This window comes from Oncorhynchus masou, chromosome 30, assembly GCF_036934945.1.
Source record: "Oncorhynchus masou masou isolate Uvic2021 chromosome 30, UVic_Omas_1.1, whole genome shotgun sequence".
NCBI classification, from domain to species: Eukaryota; Metazoa; Chordata; class Actinopteri; order Salmoniformes; family Salmonidae; genus Oncorhynchus; species Oncorhynchus masou.
This window is the reverse complement of record NC_088241.1, coordinates 52,912,567-52,937,023: the sequence shown is the minus strand read 5'-3', so window position 1 is coordinate 52,937,023 and position 24,457 is coordinate 52,912,567. Positions and strand designations below refer to the sequence as shown.

The 24,457-nt window shown below is 43.5% G+C and overlaps 1 protein-coding gene across 2 annotated transcripts in view; it reads right to left on the bottom strand.

The window, feature by feature from the left end:
• Positions 1 to 24,457, bottom strand: part of LOC135522745 (trichohyalin-like) — a 152,645-nt gene that overhangs the window by 7,809 nt on the left and 120,379 nt on the right. For both annotated transcript variants that reach the window (XM_064949291.1, XM_064949292.1), the window contains 5 exons: positions 22,641 to 22,750; positions 22,462 to 22,536; positions 13,018 to 13,111; positions 12,522 to 12,556; positions 4,959 to 5,058 (listed from right to left, as the gene is read on the bottom strand). In XM_064949291.1, the coding sequence (XP_064805363.1) occupies positions 4,959 to 5,058; positions 12,522 to 12,556; positions 13,018 to 13,111; positions 22,462 to 22,536; positions 22,641 to 22,750 (414 nt within the window). The remainder of the gene's footprint in view (positions 1 to 4,958; positions 5,059 to 12,521; positions 12,557 to 13,017; positions 13,112 to 22,461; positions 22,537 to 22,640; positions 22,751 to 24,457) is intronic.

Genomic DNA, 24,457 nt, shown 5'->3' with positions numbered 1-24,457 from the left:
ATGAGGTGTCTGAGACCCAGACTATTAAACACAAGATACACACAATGAGGTGTCTGAGACCCAGGCTATTAAACACACACAATGAGGTGTCTGAAACCCAGGCTATTAAACACAAGACACACACAATGAGGTGTCTGAAACCCAGGCTATTAAACACAAGATACACACAATGAGGTGTCTGAAACCCAGGCTATTAAACACACACAATGAGGTGTCTCAGACCCAGACTATTAAACACAAGATACACACAATGAGGTGTCTGAAACCCAGACTATTAAACACAAGATACACACAATGAGGTGTCTCAGACCCAGGCTATTAAACACAAGATACACACAATGAGGTGTCTGAAACCCAGGCTATTAAACACAAGATACACACAATGAGGTGTCTGAGACCCAGGCTATTAAACACAAGATACACACAATGAGGTGTCTGAGACCCAGGCTATTAAACACAAGATACACACAATGAGGTGTCTGAGACCCAGGCTATTAAACACAAGATACACACAATGAGGTGTCTGAAACCCAGGCTATTAAACACAAGATACACACAATGAGGTGTCTGAGACCCAGGCTATTAAACACAAGATACACACAATGAGGTGTCTGAGACCCAGGCTATTAAACACAAGATACACACAATGAGGTGTCTGAGACCCAAGCTATTAAACACAAGATACACACAATGAGGTGTCTGAAACCCAGGCTATTAAACACAAGATACACACAATGAGGTGTCTGAAACCCAGACTATTAAACACAAGATACACACAACGAGGTGTCTGAAACCCAGGCTATTAAACACACGCAATGAGGTGTCTGAAACCCAGGCTATTAAACACAAGATACACACAATGAGGTGTCTGAAACCCAGACTATTAAACACAAGATACACACAATGAGGTGTCTCAGACCCAGACTATTAAACACAAGACACACACAATGAGGTGTCTGAAACCCAGGCTATTAAACACAAGATACACACAATGAGGTGTCTGAAACCCAGGCTATTAAACACAAGATACACACAATGAGGTGTCTGAGACCCAGGCTATTAAACACAAGATACACACAATGAGGTGTCTGAAACCCAGGCTATTAAACACAAGATACACACAATGAGGTGTCTGAAACCCAGGCTATTAAACACAAGACACACACAATGAGGTGTCTGAAACCCAGGCTATTAAACACAAGATACACACAATGAGGTGTCTGAAACCCAGGCTATTAAACACAAGATACACACAATGAGGTGTCTGAGACCCAGGCTATTAAACACAAGATACACACAATGAGGTGTCTGAAACCCAGGCTATTAAACACACACAATGAGGTGTCTCAGACCCAGGCTGTCCTTTCAGAATCAGGAACCTGTCACACACTGAAGGTCCAACAGGTTCTCCACTGTACTAACCCGTCACACACTGAAGGTCCAACAGGTTCTCCACTGTACTAACCCGTCACACACTGAAGGTCCAACAGGTTCTCCACTGTACTAACCCGTCACACACTGAAGGTCCAACAGGTTCTCCACTGTACTAACCCGTCACACACTGAAGGTCCAACAGGTTCTCCACTGTACTAACCCGTCACACACTGAAGGTCCAACAGGTTCTCCACTGTACTAACCCGTCACACACTGAAGGTCCAATAGGTTCTCCACTGTACTAACCCGTCACACACTGAAGGTCCAACAGGTTCTCCACTGTACTAACCTGTCACACACTGAAGGTCCAACAGGTTCTCCACTGTACTAACCTGTCACACACTGAAGGTCCAACAGGTTCTCCACTGTACTAACCTGTCACACACTGAAGGTCCAACAGGTTCTCCACTGTACTAACCTGTCACACACTGAAGGTCCAACAGGTTCTCCACTGTACTAACCTGTCACACACTGAAGGTCCAACAGGTTCTCCACTGTACTAACCTGTCACACACTGAAGGTCCAACAGGTTCTCCACTGTACTAACCTGTCACACACTGAAGGTCCAACAGGTTCTCCACTGTACTAACCTGTCACACACTGAAGGTCCAACAGGTTCTCCACTGTACTAACCTGTCACACACTGAAGGTCCAACAGGTTCTCCACTGTACTAACCTGTCACACACTGAAGGTCCAACAGGTTCTCCACTGTACTAACCTGTCACACACTGAAGGTCCAACAGGTTCTCCACTGTACTAACCTGTCACACACTGAAGGTCCAACAGGTTCTTCACTGTACTAACCTGTCACACACTGAAGGTCCAACAGGTTCTCCACTGTACTAACCTGTCACACACTGAAGGTCCAACAGGTTCTCCACTGTACTAACCTGTCACACACTGAAGGTCCAACAGGTTCTCCACTGTACTAACCTGTCACACACTGAAGGTCCAACAGGTTCTTCACTGTACTAACCTGTCACACACTGAAGGTCCAACAGGTTCTCCACTGTACTAACCTGTCACACACTGAAGGTCCAACAGGTTCTCCACTGTACTAACCTGTCACACACTGAAGGTCCAACAGGTTCTCCACTGTACTAACCTGTCACACACTGAAGGTCCAACAGGTTCTTCACTGTACTAACCTGTCACACACTGAAGGTCCAACAGGTTCTCCACTGTACTAACCTGTCACACACTGAAGGTCCAACAGGTTCTCCACTGTACTAACCTGTCACACACTGAAGGTCCAACAGGTTCTCCACTGTACTAACCTGTCACACACTGAAGGTCCAACAGGTTCTCCACTGTACTAACCTGTCACACACTGAAGGTCCAACAGGTTCTTCACTGTACTAACCTGTCACACACTGAAGGTCCAACAGGTTCTCCACTGTACTAACCTGTCACACACTGAAGGTCCAACAGGTTCTCCACTGTACTAACCTGTCACACACTGAAGGTCCAACAGGTTCTCCACTGTACTAACCTGTCACACACTGAAGGTCCAACAGGTTCTTCACTGTACTAACCTGTCACACACTGAAGGTCCAACAGGTTCTCCACTGTACTAACCTGTCACACACTGAAGGTCCAACAGGTTCTCCACTGTACTAACCTGTCACACACTGAAGGTCCAACAGGTTCTCCACTGTACTAACCTGTCACACACTGAAGGTCCAACAGGTTCTTCACTGTACTAACCTGTCACACACTGAAGGTCCAACAGGTTCTCCACTGTACTAACCTGTCACACACTGAAGGTCCAACAGGTTCTCCACTGTACTAACCTGTCACACACTGAAGGTCCAACAGGTTCTCCACTGTACTAACCTGTCACACACTGAAGGTCCAACAGGTTCTCCACTGTACTAACCCGTCACCCACTGACGGTCCAACAGGTTCTCCACTGTACTAACCCGTCACACACTGAAGGTCCAACAGGTTCTCCACTGTACTAACCCGTCACACACTGAAGGCCCAACAGGTTCTCCACTGTACTAACCCATCACACACTGAAGGTCCAACAGGTTCTCCACTGTACTAACCCGTCACACACTGAAGGTCCAATAGGTTCTCCACTGTACTAACCTGTCACACACTGAAGGTCCAACAGGTTCTCCACTGTACTAACCTGTCACACACTGAAGGTCCAACAGGTTCTCCACTGTACTAACCTGTCACACACTGAAGGTCCAACAGGTTCTCCACTGTACTAACCTGTCACACACTGAAGGTCCAACAGGTTCTCCACTGTACTAACCTGTCACACACTGAAGGTCCAACAGGTTCTCCACTGTACTAACGTGTCACACACTGAAGGTCCAACAGGTTCTTCACTGTACTAACCTGTCACACACTGAAGGTCCAACAGGTTCTCCACTGTACTAACCTGTCACACACTGAAGGTCCAACAGGTTCTCCACTGTACTAACCCGTCACACACTGAAGGTTCAACAGGTTCTCCACTGTACTAACCTGTCACACACTGAAGGCCCAACAGGTTCTCCACTGTATTAACCCGTCACACACTGAAGGCCCAACAGGTTCTCCACTATAATAGATATAAAGACTGTTATAATTCCCCCTGTCTCCTCTTACTAATAGTGAGCGCACAACTTTCCTACAATTTCCACCACTCTACCCCACCAGCGAGTCAAGGAAATGTAATGAAAGTCAAGGACAGGAATGTTTAGAGTAAATCCCAGGTTTCAATAGGCCATAAGATATTCATGTTTCAAGAAAGGAGTGTATATATTTGGCCTGGCAAAGTGGTTATATGCTCTGACTGAATGGAAGCTGATAATAAATTTTTTAATCAGCTGTTCTCGCAAAGAAATTATTAGTCCTCCTCACTGTCCGAATCAAGACCGAGTACCAATGTATCCGACACCGAGACAAGACCAAGAAGCTCAATATGTGATATCGAGACTGGATTTGAGTACTACAACACTGGCTATAACTATACTAAACAACTCAAGAGCAAAACAGTTGACATGCTGCTGATACCTTTCAAACCCAAAACATTCACAACAGCCAGGTGATTGATTCTAGAAGCTTTGTTCAAGAAGAGGAAGAGGAGAGAAAATAAACATTCCTCTTCCTGCACGTTGTGGATTTGTTGACCATTTCTCTTGTGAAGTGACAACCCAGATAAACGACGGCGCACTTCTCTTTTGGTCAGGAGATTCTTCTGTTTATCCTTTCTGTATTTTATCCCAGCATACCATTTCTCTTCCCCGTCAGAGAGTGATGGGCTACAACACCATATTGATACTTCTCTCTCTGGCATGAAAGAGAATCATTTAGTGATGAAGAAACGTCACCGTTATCTACTGATGAGATTGGTTCTCTCTTTCCTCCCTCCTTCAGAGGAAATGGATGTGTGTGTGTTTGATGTCAGACGCTTTAAGGCTTCTTCTTCAGTCTGAACTACGCAGCAGGTGGGCTGGTCTGTGTGTGTGAGTCTGTGTTGGGCCAGATGGACCCAGTATGTATGTGTGTGTGTGTGTGTTCTTACCTGTTTGTTGAGCAAGCCTATAGCCTCCAGGTTGCTTCTCAGTCTGACCTGCATGTACTGGATCCTACTCAGGTTGGTGGTCACAAAGCTCTCCCTCTCCCTGCACACACACACACGCACGCACACACACAAGCACGCACGCACACACACACGAGCACACAGAGGAAAGAACATTGCTACACACTGTCTAATGATGACAAAGAAGAAGTTGATAGCGATGATAATGATGAAGATAGAACATTATAAATGGGGGGCGTGGGGCGGCAGGGTAGCCTAGTGGTTAGAGCGTTGGACTAGTAACCGAAAGGTTGCAAGTTCAAATCCCCGAGCTGACAAGGTATAAATCTGTCATTCTGCCCCTGAACAGGCAGTTAACCCACTGTTCCTAGGCCGTCATTGAAAATAAGATTTTGTTCTTAACTGACTTGCCTAGTAAAATAAAGGTAAAAAAAATAATAATAATAAAAAAAAATAACGATGATATATAATACAGACAATTTTGTTGTCTGACCTCCATTTTCTCCATAACAGAGTTGAAAAGCATAAAGCTGATATTTAAATGATAAACATGTGCACTTGTCTAACAAAATATTTTCATCAAATGTACTTTGCTTTACAAATTCAGGGCAAAGAACAACAAATTGGCAAACATCTTGATAAAGCACATCAAAATATGTTCTGAACATAGACGGAGCTAAATGGATTCCAGAATTCATTAAATCATATATAAGACATTTAACAATTTATTTACATTTTTGGGAAATTACAAACAAATGTTCCCTCTGATATCTCCAGATCCTCAGAGACTGAGTGAGGAATGTCCATTAAATGAACGACGTACAGTAAAATAATGGTTGCCTGTACTGACTGTGTGTGTGTGTGTGTCAGTACTCTCCCAGTCCTGTGCTGTGGCTTTCATGCACCGATGGGTCCAGTTAGGAGGGTAGTAACATTAGCATGCAAGCCTTGTAAATACTTTTACTAGCCCTCTCGTCAAGCCAAGACTCCTTAGCCTATTAGACTACTGCAAAGGACCCCAATCTTCATTTTCTTGTCAAGAGGAACTAAGGGTCTGTACCTCATGTTGATAAAGAGCAGTGAATGAAAAGGCAGGGGATCATGCTTGACTTGTTTAACGTAGTCATCATATTGCTAACGAATAACAATCTCCATACGCACACGTGAACAAACACACACACACACACACACACACACACACACACACACACACACACACACACACACACACACACACACACACACACACACACACACACACGCACACGCACCCCTTATTAGCAACAACTTAAAGAAGAAGCCAAGATGCTAGGAGTCCATTATGAAGATGAACATAGATCAGAAGTCACAGCGATACATCTCTGAAATGTAGTCTCATGAACCACATCGACTGCTTTATCTCAATCAATATTAAGTCTCAGTCGGGTCGAGACACGGGTACATATAAGACAATAATGACTCAACTTAAAACAACAATAGGTGTCCTTCATTAGAGAAGAACATCTGCATACAGAACCCTACTGTACCTTCTCCAGGGTTATATGCAAGTCCAGATGTTTTAAATACCTATATGGGACACATATTACCTGTGATAAATCTGTACGTGAATAACTAATATGTTTTGTCACAGAATAGCACACATCTGCATGGATATTGGGTTATTCACAATGTTAACATCCATGCATATCATGTGATTTGTTACATTTGATTAATAAGCTGTTTGTGTTATCAGAAATATAAATAAAGCTATTGGAATACATATAGAGAGATATAGAGAGTTGAACAATGTCCACAGAAACCGTCTTTTATCTCCATGTTTCCCAACATGTTGTTTTGGTTTTAACCAGAGCCTTCATCAGGCTGTAAAACATCTCATCAACACAGAGGCTGAGGCTGATAGATTTATGTTCACACACTTAAACCAGTGGAACACGCTTGGTTGCTGTGTGTTTGGCGCTGGGCCTGTATACACTTATGTGTATTTGTTTGTGTGTGTAAGTGTCACTGTGTGTGTCAGAGTGTGTGTGTTTGTATGTGTGTGTGAATGTGTAATTATAGGCCTAACCCAATCAGTGTGTGTATAATTACAGTCATTAGTGTTGGAGACAAGCTGACATCGCCACAGAACAAACACTAACGAGTTCGCTCTCCCTCTCTCTCTCCCCGTCCTTCTCTCTCTCTCTCCCATCTCGCTTGCTCTCTCCCGTCCCCCTCTCTCTCTCTCCCCGTCCTTCTCTCTCTCTCTCCCATCTCGCTCGCTCTCTCCCGTCCCCCTCTCTCTCTCCCTGTCCCTCTCCCCTCGTTCTTCTCTCTCTCCCCCCGTTCTTCTCTCTCTCGCTTTCTGTCTCTTTCATTCATCATTCTTTCTTGCTCTCTGTTTCATATCTAGTCATCTTTCCTGCTCACTCTCTATATCTCTCCACCACTCTATCCCTTCTCCTCTCCCTCCCTCTAATCCTCTTCTGGAATGACTGTGGTGCTAATTAAGAACATGATGTTATTGGTGGTAATTTAACGACCTTCTGGCTCCGCTGAGAGACTGGAGCTGACAGACAGATGTGACACAAGTGCTCCTAGCTGTTTCAGTGCAGCTGGAGGGAGAAGCTCTGTAACACAGAATGAGAGACAGAGAAAGAAAGAGAGACAGAGGGAGAGGGACAAAGCCAGATAGCGAGAAAGAGTGGGAGAGAGAGAAATATATATTTAAGGCCTAGTTTCACTCTTTCCTCTCATCTTCTCTCTTGCCCTTTTAGACTGAAGAAGAGCTTTCAGGGGTTTTAGTCTCCTTGCTTTTCTCATATCATTCATATCCTGCATGCTTCATTCTATAGCTCGAGGACTCCTGATATCTCCAGGTGTGATAAGTAGGATTTCTTTTGTCTCTTTATCTGTTGTTGTCTGGTACTGTATTTTTGCTAGCTTGGGTCACCTACTTTAAGTGCTGCCTGTCTTCCCAGTAGTCTACTTGGTGTGTGAACTGCTGACTGCTCATCATTTGCAGATAGTTGTTGACACATCAACCAGGATCAAGGTGCAGAGCAACTTGTTTTGGTAATCAGTGGCTGTATTGGGGAGGAGTGGTTTCACTTCTCCTAGGCAATCAGCAATTAGTACAGGGAAGTGTTCTCTCCTCCTTTACTAGTTAATTAGCAATTACTGTTAGTTCTTCAGTCTCCCCTTGATTCTCAGCAGCAGCTAAAAGCGTCGGTCAAGTTGCAAAACTAAGACCGTTGCCGATACAAAGACTGGTGTGCCGAAAGAGAGGAAGGCTTCACACCACTCTCTCACTTCAGTATCTTACCTAGTTGTTTACAGATTCTCATTTTGCTCTTTTGTAGCTTTGTCAACTGTGTTAGTTTTCTATACCTGTCCACACGTCTTCCTGTAGGCTTTACAGACACTCCCCACCCCTTGGCTGCAACCCTTCTAATTTAGTGGACCCTGCGCACACAACCCATGTGGAATTCCAGGTCTCTGGCAGCTTTGGGAGTTCATCTCACCCTATGCTGCACTTCAGTCCCTTGACTTTACTGCCCTGACAGAGACATGGATCACCCCAGAGAACACTGCTACTCCAGCTGCTGTTTCTTCATCTGAATATGTTTTCTCTCATGGTCCGAGAGCATCTGGTTGTCATAGTGATGGCACAGGTCTACTCATTTGTCCTAAGTGGAGATTTTCTATTTTCTCCCTCTCTTACCTGTTTCTCCTCATTTGAATTCCATACTGTCACTTGTCCACTCAATATTAACAGTATGCCCACCAGGTGCCCTTGGCGAGCTCCTCAATTAGTTGGACACCTTGATAAGCTCATTTCCTGACGATGGCTCACCGCTCTTAGTACTTGGCGACTTCAACCTCCCGACGTCTGCCTTCGATTAATTTCTTTCCACTTCTCACCCTTTCCCAATCCCCTCCCACTCACAAGGCAGGCAATGCACTTGGCCTCATCTTTACTAGAGGCTGCTTACTACTAATCTCACTCCAACCCCCCTCCAGGTCTCTGATCACTACTTTACATTTCTGTCTCCCTTTCCTCCAATCCTAGTCACTCGGCCCGTATGCAGACAGTCATGCGCCATCACAATCTTTGCTCTCTCTCTCTCCCACTACTCTCCTATTCTATCCTGAAATCTCTCCCTTCTGCTAAATCCTTCTCCCTCCTGTCTCCTGATTCTGCCACTCTTCCCTTTCTATATCCTATAACTTGCTATAACTTCCCTCTCCTCTTGCTCCGTGGCTGAGTGACTCATTGCGAGCATACAGAAGAGGGCTGCGGGCAGCTGAGCGAAAATGGAGGAAAACTAAACTTCCAGAGGACCTATCAACCTTTCACTCCCTACTCTCCCTCTCTCGCTCTCATCTTCCAATCTCTTCCCATCATCTTCCCATCTCTCTCTCTCCTCTACCACTCTCTCTCTCTCCCTCCCACTTTCTACCACTAGATTTCAAGCGTATGCCTCTCGCCCTACGAAACTCTTTTCTACTTTCTCCCTCCTTAATCCTCTACCCCCTCCCTCTCTGCGGACAACTTTGTCAACTCAGCCATGACATATGCTACTCATTCACTCAGACCATTGAGACCACTGGTCTCACTCACACAGAAGTACCCTACGTCTTGACTTCTTTCTCCCTTCTCTCTCCAGATGACATCCTGCGACTAGTGAGGTCTGGCTGCCCGACAACCTGCCTGCTCGACACCATCCCCTTCTGCCTTCTCCACACCATCTCTGGAGACCTTCTCCCATTCCTCACTTGCCTCACCAACTCATCCCTGACCACTGGCTGCATCCCCTCTGACTTCAAGATGGCCCGAGTTGCTCCCCTCAAGAAACCAACCTTCGACTCATCTGTAGTAAGAAACTATAGACCTGTATCCCTTTTTTTTCTTTACAAAACAGCGTGCAGTCTCTGATCAACTTTCTCATTATCTTTCACAGAACAATCAATTTGACCCTAACCAGTCAGGCTTCAAGACGGGTCACACAACCGAGTCAAGGACACTGCAAAAGCTGACTCTCTTCTGTTCTCATCCTCCTAGATCTATCCGCTGCCTTCGACACCATGAACCATCAACCATTGCATCCTACTTGGCAGGTCACCCTTACCAGGTGAAGTGGAGAGTCTGAGTCTGCACCACATACTATCACTACTGGTGTCCCCCAGGGCTCGGTTTTAGGCCCTCTTCTCGCTATACAACGAGACACTCGGCTCCATCAAATCCTCACAGTCTCTGCTATCATTGCTATGTGGATGACACTCAACTACTTTCCAGGTGGCAACATCTTTGCGCGCCTGGCAGATATCTCAACTTGGATGTCAGAGGGGATGTGGTCAGGGATGAATTGGTGAGGCAAGTGAGGAATGTCGGCCCACCACCTCAAGCTCAACAAGACAGAATTGCTCTTACTCCCGGGGAAGGCCTGCCTGCTCAAATACCTCCATCACGGTTGACAACTCCAGTGTTCCCCTCCCAGAGTGCAAAGAACCTTGGCGTAACCCTGGACAACACCTTGTCATTCTCTGCAAACATCAAAGCAGTGACCCGCTCCTGCAGGTTGATGCTCTACAACATTCGTAGAGTACGACCCTACCTCACACAGGAAGCGGTGCACGTCCTAATCCAGGCACTCGTCCTCTCCCGTCCGGACTACTTCAACTCACTGTTGGCTTTGCTCCCCGGTTGTGCCATCAAACCCCTGACACCTACCCAGACTACTGCAGCCCACCTGGTTTTCAACCTTCCCAAGTTCTCTCATGTCACCTGGCTCCTCTGCACACTCCACTGGCTTCCAGTCAAAGCTTGCTTCCACCTCAAGACCATGGTGCTTCCCTGTGGAGCAGCAAGAGGAACTTCCCCTCTCTACCTTCAGGCTCAAACCCTACACCCCAACCCGAGCACTCCGGTCTGCCACCTCAGGTCTCTTGGCCTTTCCACCCCTATGGGAGGACAGCTTCTGCTCAGCCCAGTCCAAGCTCTTCTCTGTCCTGGCACCCCAATAGTGGAACCAGTTTCTTCCTGAAGCTAGAACAGCAGAGTGCCTGCCCATCTTCCATAAACATCTGAAACCCCGCCTCTTCAATCATCACCTTAAATAATCCCCCCAACTATTTCTATTCCTGTGGTATATGGATGTCCCACCTAGTTATCTTAAGATGAATACACTAACTGCAAGTCACTCTGGAAAAGAGCATCTGCTAAATGACTAAAATGTAAAAATATCCTCGCCTCTCGTCCCTTCTCACTCCTCCTCTCCTCACCCCTTCTCCTCTACTTCTCTCTTTTCCTCCCCTCTCATGCTTCCTCTTCTCTCCTCATTTTCTGTCAAATCAATAAACATACATGGATGAACTTTATAATCCTGGTAAAAGTATATTGTACTATGTAGCCTATATTACACAGCTTATAGAGGCTGTGTATATAGTAAGCTTTGTAATCATCATGGAATAACCAACGATTAGAGGGATTTCAGAAAATATTTCTAATAACTGACTCCTCACTAGGCTGATCACTGTCATGATTATACCACCGTATCCCTAGAGACCTCCTTCATAATGCATGATCCTAATCATGTGTAGGCCAATAGGTATATGACAGCCATGCAAATATCACTTCTCATATAGCAAGTATTTCGATTCATATATGCTACGGGGAAATTGTAATAATGACATGAAGGGATTTTCCCATAATAAGAGACAATAGAAGACAGCTTCATTCACTGCATCTTATCTCAGTCTACATTAATATATTCATCCCATCAAAAACCCACATCTATATGAATCTCTTCTCTCGGCCTCTGTAGCAATTATTCAGAAAGACAAAGAGATGTGATTCACCTTTCTGTCAGGGCCCTTAATAATATCATTAAAATGACTGACAGCTTTGAACTGTGTTTGAAACCAATAGGAGTCCAAACAAATTAGATCAGTTTGGAAATAAAGCCAGTTGGTTCGTTAGAGGACGAGGAGGGGGCGTGGTGGAGGGATGCATCGTTAACAAGGGGGACCCAAGGGGTCAGGTGGGGGGTGATTGGTAGTGTGTGTGTGTAGGTTTGGGGAGGATTGTTTCAGGCAGGTACCACTATTGCCCCCACAACCATCCCTTCTGTCCATCATTCTTTCATCCTCTTAATGAAACTAATAGATGAACCTGTCCACTACAGATGAAACTTAATCTGACAACAATGAGGACTCTGGTCAGAGACTTATCATTGTTAAAGACTCAGCATGATTTAGTTATTCAGTGTGTGTGTGGGTAGGTCACGTCACACACAGACACAGGTGGCATCGCCTGAGGGTCTTTTAATTGGCAGTACACCCCCTCCCCCTAATGTCATTATCCCATTCACAACTTTTCATTGGTAATAACATCATTAACAGCTGCTGGGGAAGAAGCAGCCTGAGTGTATGAAACGCCTGTGTCTGGATGTGATCATGACTACTATGGTGACTGATTGGGAGTATACGTACACACATGTATGACCACACACACTCACACACACCGTGTCCAGACAGAGAACAGACACACAGACAGTTGGTACTTACTCCTCCTGCTGTTGACCCCGGTCTTGAACCTGGGCCTACGGAAAAAATGACAAGCTAAATATTAATCTAAGCCGACGATAGTCTTATCGGCGCCACGTCCATGTAGAGTTTTGTTCTATTCTACGATATTCTATACTAATCACTGGTGTTATTCTGATTGAGTTCCAGTCATTAGTTTTGAGGCAGGTTTTTGGTGGCTGTATGCCTCAGGCACTGCTGACATATCAGAAAAGAGTGATAGGACTCAGATGCTGTTACCATTGTCTGATCAAAGTATTTGGAAATAGGACATATTTCAGAGACTAAATGGCATGTGTGGTTAGACCAAAGGCTTCTAAAAGAGACAGACACATTTAGAAGAGTGGGGGGGTACAAAATATTATACACAAACAACTGTGCATATGTCAACTACAGAAATTCTACATCTTTCTTTCCTCTTTCTTTTTTCTCCCTCTTTCTCAGTCTAGAAGATCTCTCTCTTCTTCCTCTCATTTACCTTTAAGCGTTCCATCTCTCTCTCCTTCTCCTCCCCCTCATCTCCCAATTTCCTCAGCTCCTCCTCTAGGGCCCTGTTAGCCTCCTGAAGATGTCTGAGAGAGAGAAATAGAGACAGAGAGAGAGAGAGAGAGAGAGAGAGAGACAGAGAGGGAGAGAGAGAGAGAGAGAGAGACAGAGAGAGAGAGAGAGAGAGAGAGAGAGAGAGAGAGAGAGAGAGAGAGAGAGAGAGAGAGAGAGAGAGAGAGAGAAAAGCAATCCATATAGATTTTTGGATGAGAGGAGAGAGACAGAGAAAGGCAACATAAATGAAGAAGATGGAGAGAGGAACACTGTGCACTCAAACCACTGTCTGGCTTTAATGATGTCATTTAGGTGGAATGGCAGGCGAACACGCTGACCCAGACAGACGGACAGAAGGATAGAGAGGACAGAAGGATAAAAGGATAGAGAGGACAAAAGAATGGAGGACAGAAGGACAGAGATGACAGAAGGATACAAGGCTACAGAGGACAGAAGGCTAGAGAGGACAGAAGGATAAAAGGATAGAGAGGACAAAAGAATAGAGGACAGAAGGACAGAGATGACAGAAGGATACAAGGCTACAGAGGACAGAAGGCTAGAGAGGACAGAAGGATAAAAGGATAGAGAGGACAAAAGAATAGAGGACAGAAGGACAGAGATGACAGAAGGATACAAGGCTACAAAGGACAGAAGGCTAGAGAGAATAGAAGGAGAGAGAGGACAGAAGGAGAGAGATTACAGAAGGATAGAGAGGACAGAAGGATAAAAGGATAGAGAGGACAGAAGGATAAAAGGATAGAGAGGACAGAAGGATAAAAGGATAGAGATTACAGGATACAAGGATAGAGAGGACAGAAGGATACAAGGATAGAGATGACAGAAGGATAAAAGGCTAGAGATTACAGAAGGATAAAAGGATAGAGAGGACAGAAGGATAAAAGGATAGAGACGACAGAAGGATAAAAGGATAGAGAGGACAGAAGGATAAAAAGGATAGAGGTGACAGAAGGATAAAAGGATAGAGATGACAGAAGGATAAAAGGATAGAGACGACAGAAGGATAGAGATGACAGAAGGCTAAAAGGATAGAGATTACAGAAGGATAAAAGGATAGAGAGGACAGAAGGATAAAAGGATAGAGACGACAGAAGGATAAAAGGATAGAGAGGACAGAAGGATAAAAAGGATAGAGGTGACAGAAGGATAAAAGGATAGAGATGACAGAAGGATAAAAGGATAGAGACGACAGAAGGATAGAGATGACAGAAGGCTAAAAGGATAGAGATTACAGAAGGATAAAAGGATAGAGATTACAGAAGGCTAAAAGGATAGAGAGGACAGAAGGATAAAAGGATAGAGACGACAGAAGGATAAAAGGATAGAGACGACAGAAGGCTAAAAGGATAGAGAGGACAGAAGGATAAAAGGATAGAGATTACAGAAGGATAAAAGGATAGAGACGACAGAAGGATAGAGATGACAGAAGGATAAAAGGATAGAGATTACAGAAGGATACAAGGATAGAGAGGACAGAAGGATACAAGGATAGAGAGGACAGAAGGATACAAGGATAGAGATGACAGAAGGATAAAAGGCTAGAGATTACAGAAGGATAAAAGGATAGAGAGGACAGAAGGATAAAAGGATAGAGAATACAGAAGGATAAAAGGATAGAGAATACAGAAGGATAAAAGAATAGCGAGGACAGAAGGATAAAAGGATAGCGAGAACAGAAGGATAAAAGGATAGAGATGACAGAAGGATAGAGATTACAGAAGGATAAAAGGATAGAGATTACAGAAGGATAAAAGGATAGCGGGGACAGAAGGATAAAAGGATAGCGAGAACAGAAGGATAAAAGGATAGAGATGACAGAAGGATAGAGATTACAGAAGGATAAAAGGCTAGATGAGAAGGAAGGCTAGAGAGGACAGAAGGATAAAAGGATAGAGAGGACAGAAGGATAAAAGGATAGAGATGACAGAAGGATAGAGTTTACAGAAGGATAAAAGGCTAGATGAGAAGGAAGGCTGGAGAGGACAGAAGGCTAGAGAGGACAGAAAGGATAGAGATGACAGAAGGATAAAAGGCTAGAGAAGACAGAAGGATAAAAGAATAGAGAGGACAGAAGGATAAAAGGCTAGAGAAGACAGAAGGATAAAAGGCTAGAGAGGACAGAAGGATAAAAGGCTAGAGAGGACAGAAGGATAAAAGGCTAGAGAGAACATAAGGCTAGAGAGGACAGCAGGATAGATATTACAGAAGGATACAAGGATAGAGAGGACAGAAGACTAGAGAGGATAAAATGAATGATAGAGAGGACAGAAGGATAGAGAGGACAGAAGGATAGAGAGGACAGAAGGATAGAGAGGACAGAAGGATAGAGAGGACAGACGGATAGAGGACAGACGGATAGAGAGGACAGACGGATAGAGGACAGAAGCACAGATGGACAGAGTGGATAGAGATTACAGAAGGATATAAGGACAGAAGGGTAGAGAGGACGGAAGGACTGAGAGAATAGAAGGATAGAGAGGACGGAAGGACTGAGAGGACGGAAGGACGGAAGGATAGAGAGGATAGAAGGACTGAGAGGATAGAAGGAAGATGAGGACGGAAGGACTGAGAGGATAGAAGGATAGCGAGGACGGAAGAACTGAGAGGATAGAAGGATAGCGAGGACGGAAGGACTGAGAGGATAGAAGGATAGCGAGGATAGAAGGATAGAGAGATAGAGAGGATAGAAGGATAGATGGATAGAGAGGATAGAAGGATAGAGAGGATAGATGGATAGAGAGGATAGAAGGGTAGAGAGGATAGAAGGTTAGAGAGGATAGAAGGATAGAGAGGATAGATGGATAGAAGGATTGAGAGGATAGAGAGGATAGAGGGATAGAGAGGATAGAAGGATAGAGAGGATAGAGAGGACGGAAGGACTGAGAGGATAGAAGGATAGAGAGGACGCACACACACACACACACACACACACACACACACACACACACACACACACACACACACACACACACACACACACACACACACACACACACACACACACACACACACACACACACACACACACACACACACACACACACACACACACACAGGAAGAAGAGGAGACATTCTCAGCATGACGGCGGTATGGAGCTACAGGGGGTGGAATGATGGATGACGGGAAGACCACTTTGATCTCTGAAGAACAATGTCAGTGTGTGTGTGTGTGTGTTTGCTGACGACGGGCAGGAAGTAATGTGTGTGTGTCAGGTGTGTGTCTTTCTCTGAGATTCTGAATCAGAGAGGAGTGTGTAACACACACACCTACGAACGCACACACACACCCACACCAACACCTGCTGTGATCACACATTCCCCCCTGGTGGGAAAGGTGACCTAGTTAGCAGGTGCAGCGTTTAGCTGAGCTGAGTTTCCTGTCTCAGAACATCCAGTCATCTTTAGTAAACAAATTTGCCGCTCAGGGACAACACACACACTCTCAAGGACACACAAACACATACATATGTAATACGTGTACATCATGTGTTTCTGGTAAGGGAGTCCATGCCGTGTTAAGGGGCTCTATGTCAGTGTTTCTCCATCCTCGTCCTGCGGACCCTAGGGGGTTTTCTATTTGCCCTCGCACTAACATTAACACACCTGATTCCTAGGGATGTAACGATTCTCCGATACGCATCGGCCCCTGATTCAAATGTTTAAGATACTAGTGCATTGGTCAGCAGACCCCAAACCAAATGTAGCGTGCATTTGTCAGAACATCCTATTTAAACGTTACGAATTGCCGGTTACACATTTATTTTTAAATGTTTTATTCTACCTTCTGAAAATACCTCATCTTTTGTGACAACTGATGTGTCCTGTCCTTCAGTGTCGAACTAAGCATGTGTCATTTTGAATGTCAAACAACCCCAGGTAATATCAGTAGCCTGTAGTCAAACTGTGCATTATGCTCAACTTCATGCGCTGACCAACGCGAGGTAGGCGGCATCTTACACATGCTAAAATGTTTATGTGTTGAGTGACAACCGTTGCAATGTGCTAGGTTATTACTGTTATCCATGTGCTGAAAATGGTGTTTTACCAGAACAACTTTCATCTGGCAATACCTGCTGAACAGAGCTTAACAATAGATTTGATTTTGATTGTTCAGGTTCAACATCAGCAATAGTTGTGGTATATTTTTGAAATATAATTACATAACAAGGACCGAGGTGCACTGCATGACCCGAAGGGAGAAGAGAAGTTCACTCTGTAAAAACATCCAAATGGTCAAAACCATTTGATTTTGAAAGTTATACTATATGTTCATTGGCTATGTCATAGCTCATTTGTAAATAATAAATATTGATACATTACTATCTCAAACACTTAATGTGCAAAAATGATGTCTTGCCCATTCACCCTCTGAATGGCACACATACATAATCCATGTCTGAATTGTCTCAAGGCTTATAAATTCTTCTTTAACCTGTCTCCTCCCCTTCATCTACATTGATTGAAGTGCATTTAACAGGTGACATCAATAAGGGATCATAGCCTTCACCTGGTTAGTTTGTCAAGGAAAGACCAGGTGTTCCTAATGTTTTGTGCACTCAGTGTAGACACTATAATGATATATAATGTTAAGATAGACAGTATAATGATACAGTTGAAGTCGGAAGTTTACATACACTTAGGTTGGAGTCATTAAAAATCATTGTTCAACCACTCCACAAATCTCTTGTTAACAAACTATAGTTTTGGCAAGTTGGTTAGGACATCTACTTTGTGCATGACACAAGTCATTTTTCCAACAATTGTTTACAGACAGATTATTTCACTTATATTTCACTGTATCCAGTGGGTCAGAAGATTACATACACTAAATTGACTGTGCCTTTAAACAGCTTGGAAAATTCCAGAAAATGATATCATGGCTTTAGAAGCTTCTGATAGGCTAATTGACATCATTTGAGACAATTGGAGGTGTACCTGTGGATGTATTTCAAGGCCTACCTTCAAACTTTGCTTGACATCATAGGAAAATCAAAACAAATCAGCCAAGACCTCAGAAAAAAAATCTAGACCTCCACATGTCTGGTTCATCCTTGGGTGGCAGCATTATGTTGTGTGGGTGCTTTGCTGCGGGAGGGACTGGTGCACTTCACAAAATAGATGGCTTCATGAGGAAGGAAAAATATGTGGATATATTGAAGCAACATCTCAAGACATCGTTCAGGAAGTTAAAACTTGGTCGCAAATGGGTCTTCCAAATGGACAATGACCCCAAACATACTTCCAAAGTTGTGGCAAAATGGCTTTAGCACAACAAAGTCAAGGTATTGAAGTGGCCATCACAAAGCCCTGACCTCAATCCTATATAAAATGTGTGGGCAGAACTGAAAAAGCTTGTGCGAGAAAGGAGGCCTACAAACCTGACTCAGTTACACCAGCTCTGTCAGGAGGAATGGGCCAAAATTCACCCAACTTATTGTGGGAAGCTTGTGGAAGGCAACCCGAAACGTTTGACCCAAGTTAAACAATTTAAAGGTAATGCTACCAAACACTCAATTAGTATATGTAAACTTCTGACCCACTGGGAATGTGCTGAAAGAAATAAAAGCTGAAAGAAATCATTTTCTCTACTATTATTCTGACATTTCACATTCTTAAAATAAAGTGGTGATCCTAACTGACCTAAGACAGAGCATTTTTACTAGGATTAAATTTCAGGAACTGTGAAAAACTGAGTTTAAATGAATTTGGCTAAGGTGTATGTAAACTTGTGACTTCAACTGTATATAATGATAAGATATAGACAGTACAATGATACATAATGAGAAGATAGACCGTATAAAGGAAAAGGGGGATACCTAATCATTTGTACAACTGAATGCATTCAACTGAAACGTGTCTTCCACATTTAAATCAATCTCTCTATACTTAATGATAAGATAGAGAGTACAATGATATATAATGATAAGATAAGACAGTATAATGATAATATACAGTAAAATGATATATACTGATAAGAGAGACAGTATATTGATACATAATGATAAGATAGACAGTATGTTATATAATAAGATATAAGTATATATAATACGGTAGACATAATAATGATATCACAGATAGCAAAATGAGATATAATGATAGGATATCATTATATCTCATTATACTGTCTATCTTATCATTATATCTCATTATACTGTCTATTTTATCATTATATCTCATTATACTGTCTATTTTATCATTATATCTCATTATACTGTCTATCTTATCATTATATCTCATCATACTGTCTATCTTATCATTATATCTCATTATACTGTCTATCTTATCATTATATCTCATACTGTCTAAGATAGAAAGTATAATGATATATAATGACATACAGCGCATTCGGAAAGAATTCAGACCCTTGACTTTTTCCACATTTTGTTACGTTACTGCCTTATTCTAAAATTGATTCAATTATTAGTTTTCCCTCATCAATCTACACACAATACCTCATAATGACGAAGCAAAAACAGGTTTTAGATGTTTTTGTAAAAATGTATAAATGTCCATAAGTATTCAGGCCCTTTACTCAGTACTTTGTTGAAGCACCATTGGCATCAATTACAGCCTTGAGTCTTCTTGGGTATGATGCTACACTCTTGGCACACCTGTATTTGGGGAGTTTCCCCCATTCTTCTCTGCAGATCCTCTCAAGCTCTATCAGTTTGGAGGGGAGCGTCACTGCACAGCTATTTTTTGGTCTGTCCAGAGATGTTTGATGTGGTTCAAGTCTGGGCTCTGGCTGGGCCACTCAAGGACATTCAGAGACTTGTCCCGAAGCCACTCCTGCGTTGTCTTGACTGTGTGCTTAGGGTCGTTGTCCTGTTGGAAGGTGAACTTTCGCCTCAGTCTGAGGTCCTGAGCGCTCTGGAGCATGTTTTCATTAAGGATCTCTCTGTACTATGCTCCATTCATCTTTCCCTCGATCCTGACTAGTTTCCCAGTCCCTGCCGCTGAGAAACATCCCTGCAGCATGATGCTGCCACCACCATGCTTCACCGTAGGGATGGTGCCAGGTTTCCTCCAGACGTGACGCTTGGCATTCAGGCTAAAGAGGTCAATCTGGGTTTCATCAGACCAGATAATCTTGTTTCTCATGATCTGAGTCCTTTAGGTGCCTTTTGGCAAAATCCAACAGGCTGTCATATGCCTTTTACTGAGGAGTGGCTTCTGTCTGGCCACTCTACCATAAAGGCCTGATTGGTGGAGTACTGCAGAGATGGTTGTCCTTCAGGAAGGGTCCCCCATCTCCACAGAGAAACTCCGGAGCTCTATCAGAGTGACAATTGGGTTCTTGATCACCTCCCTAACTAAGGCCCTTCTCCCCCAATTGCTCAGTTTGGCCAGGCAGCCAGCTCTAGGAAGAGTCTCGGAGGTTCCAATCTTCTTCCATTTAAGAATGATGGAAGACATATAGACAGGTGTGTACCTTTCTAAATCATGTCCAATCAATTGAATTTACCACAGGTGGACTCCAATCAAGTTGTAGAAACATCTCTCAAGGATGATCAATGGAAACAGGATGCACCTGAGCTCATAGCAAAGGGTCTGAATACTTATGTAAATAAGGTATTTCTATTTATTTATTTTTTTAATACATTTGAAAAAGTTCTAAAAACCTGTCTTCTCTTTTTCATGATGTGGTATTGAGTGTAGATTGATTTTATTGATTCCATTTTAGAATAAGGCTGTAACATAACAAAACGTGGAAAAAGTCAAGGGGTCTGAATACTTCCCGAATGCACTGTATAATGATAAGCTAGACAGTACAATGATACACAAGGATAAGAGACAGAATAATGATACACTACCGGTCAAAAGTTTAAGAACACCTACTCATTCAAGGGTTTTTCTATATTTTCTATATTGTAGAATAATAGTGAAGACAAACTATGAAATAACACATGTAGTAACAAAAAAACTTAAACAAATCCAAATATATTTTATATTTGAGATTCTTCAAATAGCCACCCTTTGCCTTGATGACATCTTTGCACACGCTTGGCATTCTCTCAACCAGCTTCACCTGGAATGCTTTTCCAACAGTCTTGAAGGAGTTCCCACATAAGCTGAGAACTTGTTGGCTGCTTTTCCTTCCCTCTCCGGTCTTCATCATCCCAAACCATCTCAATTTGGTTGATTTTGGGTGATTGTAGAGGCCTGGTCATCTGATGCAGCACTCCATCACTCTCCTTCTTAGTAAAATAGCCCTTACACAGCCGGGAGGTGTGTTGGGTCAGTGTCGTTTTGAAAAAAAATATGCCCAAACCAGATGGGATGGTGTATCGCTGCAGAATGCTGTGGTAGCCATGCTGGTTAAGTGTGAATTTGAAAAATAAACCACAGACAGTGTCATCAGCAAAGCACCCCCACACCATCACACCACCTCCTCCATGCTTTATGGTGGGAAATACACATGCGGAGATCATCCGTTCACCCATAACGAGTCTCAAATTTGGACTCCAGACCAAATTTCCACCGGTCTAATGTCCATTGCACAAGTTTCTTGGCCCAAGCAAGTCTTTTCTTCTTATTGGTGTCCTTCAGTAGTGGTTTCTTTGCAGCAATTCAACCATGAAGGCCTGATTCACACAGTCTCCTCTGAACAGTTGATGTTGAAATGTGTCAGTTACATGAAGCATTTATTTGCGCTGCAATTTCTGAGGCTGGTAAATCTAATGAAGTTATCTTCTGCAGTAGAGGTAACTCTGGGTCTTCCTTTCCTGTGGTGGTCCTCATGAGAGCCAGTTTCATCAAAGCGTTTGATGGTTTTTGCGACTGCACTTGAAGAAACTTTCAAAGTTCTTGAAATGTTCCTCATTGACTGACCTTCATGTCTTAAAGTAATGATGGACTGTCCATTCTCTTTGCTTATTTGAGCTGTTCTTGCCATAATATGGACTTGGTATTTTACCAAATAGGGCTATCTTCTGTATACCACCCCTACCTTGTCACAACACAACTGATTGGCTCAAATGCATTAAGAAGGAAAGAAATTCCACAAATTAACAAGGCAAACCTGTTCATTGAAATGCATTCCAGGTCACTACCTTATGAAGCTGGTTGATAGAAAGCCAAGAGTGTGCAAAGCTGTCATCAAGGCAAGGGGTGGCTATTTGAAGAATCTCAAATATAAAATATATTTGGATTTGTTTAACACTTTTTGGTTACTACATGATTCCATATGTGTTATTTCATAGTTTTGATGTATTCACTATTATTCTACAATGTAGAAAATAGTAAAAAAATAAAGAAAAACCCTTGAATGGGTACCTTTGACCGGTAGTGTATATAATGGCAAGATAGACAGTATAATGATAAGTACGGTACGCAGTATACAGTATGTGAATGATGTACTCACTGTTTCTCCTCACTGATGATGAGCAGCACCTTGTTCTGACCTCTGATCTTAGCAGCTAGACTATCACTGGCAACCCTGACACACACACAAAGAGAGATGCATCATACTGGGCTGGCAATCAGAGAGTGTGTGTGGGTGTTTCCTACTATGTATCTGCTATGTGTTGGGGTCCTACCCACCTCTGCTCTTTGACCCAGCGGTTGACGTTGGCCATGACCACCTGGCTCTCCTGGCGGAGGTGCGCGTTGTCAGAGTACGCCCCCTCCACCTCCAACCGCAGTGTGTCCAGCTATAACACACACACACACAGCCTTGTACAGCTAACCTTGTGGGGACACACAATTCAGTCCCATTCAAAATCCTATTTTCCCTAACCCCTAACCCATACTCTTACCCTAAACTTAGCCCAAAAACCTAACCTTAATCCTAAACCTACACCTAGCTCCTAACCCTTAACGTAATTCTAACGCTTACAGAGATATGACCTGTATACATGACACCCCACAGACAACTCAAATGTGCTTGGGAATCTGTTAAGAAATCAACGGTTGGATTGTTGATCGATTTTCCTAAACTTTTAATGGTCTAATTAAAGATCTTGGTTGAGTTTCAAACAAAAACAGAGCTTCACAGCACCAGTACAGACTTGACAGAGATAAAAACAGAGCTTCACAGCACCAGTACAGACTTGACTGAGATAAAAACAGAGCTTCACAGCACCAGTACAGACTTGACGGAGATAAAAACAGAGCTTCACAGCACCAGTACAGACTTGACGGAGATAAAAACAGAGCTTCACAGCACCAGTACAGACTTGACGGAGATAAAAGCAGAGCTTCAACTGAATAACAGGTTGAGTTCTCAGCCTTTCACAGGTGTCAGATTGAAATGTCCTTGAGGTCAGCTCACCCAGTGTTTCACGCTATCAGAATATTTGGCTTTAGTTGTACAACTTATGTCAGAAACACATGTTAAATTCTCATGTGGTGGCTCCTTCACTTGTGCATGTATATAAGGAAGGGGATTGTGCCTATAGAATACATCATGTCTAAAAGAGGTATCATTTCAGAATAAGTGGTGTTGTAGGTCTGCTGATGTTTTGCTGTTCTGTCTGTCTGGAGCATGCAGTCAGGGAGAGAGTGGAGGGGTCAGAGAGAATGACATCACTCAACAGGGTCACAGTGAAGGGGGAGAGAGAAAGGTGAGAGAGGTTCAGATTGAAAGCCAAGGGACTGAATCAAGAGAGACGACACACAAACAGACCACCACCACCCCTGACATCCTGACTGAGCTGAAGGAGATGAGACATGGTGGTGGAACAGAGAGTGGAGTTGACTGTCACCAAGACTGAACTGAATAACATTGAGTCCAGACTGAAGGACAGTGAAGACATGGTAGAAGAGCCACGATTTGAGCTTAGGCTCACCAAGTTGAAGGTAGAGAAACAGAACGCAGGTAATGAACAGATCATTCATACATATCTATGTAAGAACATTCAAATATTAACAGATGTTGTTTATATAATTCCAGGACAAGCAGCTGAACTGTCAGCCATGAGGGCCAGAGTGAAGGCCAGTGAGAAGGAGCTGATGGCTCTTCGAGAGGAGCTGAGCATCACCACCACTCAACAGCAGCTCCAGAAGAACAAGGTGGAGGAGCAGAAAAAGGAGGTGACAGCTCTTAGAGAGGAGCTGAGTATCACCACCACTCAATAGCAGCTCCAGAAGAACAAGCTGGAGGAGCAGAAAAAGGAGGTGACAGCTCTTAGAGAGGAGCTGAGCATCACCACTACTGGACTGCAGCTCCAGAAGAACAAGCTGGAGGAGCAGAAAAAGGAGGTGACAGCTCTTAGAGAGGAGCTGAGCATCACCACCACTCAACAGCAGCTCCAGAAGAACAAGGTGGAGGAGCAGAAAAAGGAGGTGACAGCTCTTAGAGAGGAGCTGAGCATCACCACTACTGGACTGCAGCTCCAGAAGAACAAGCTGGAGGAGCA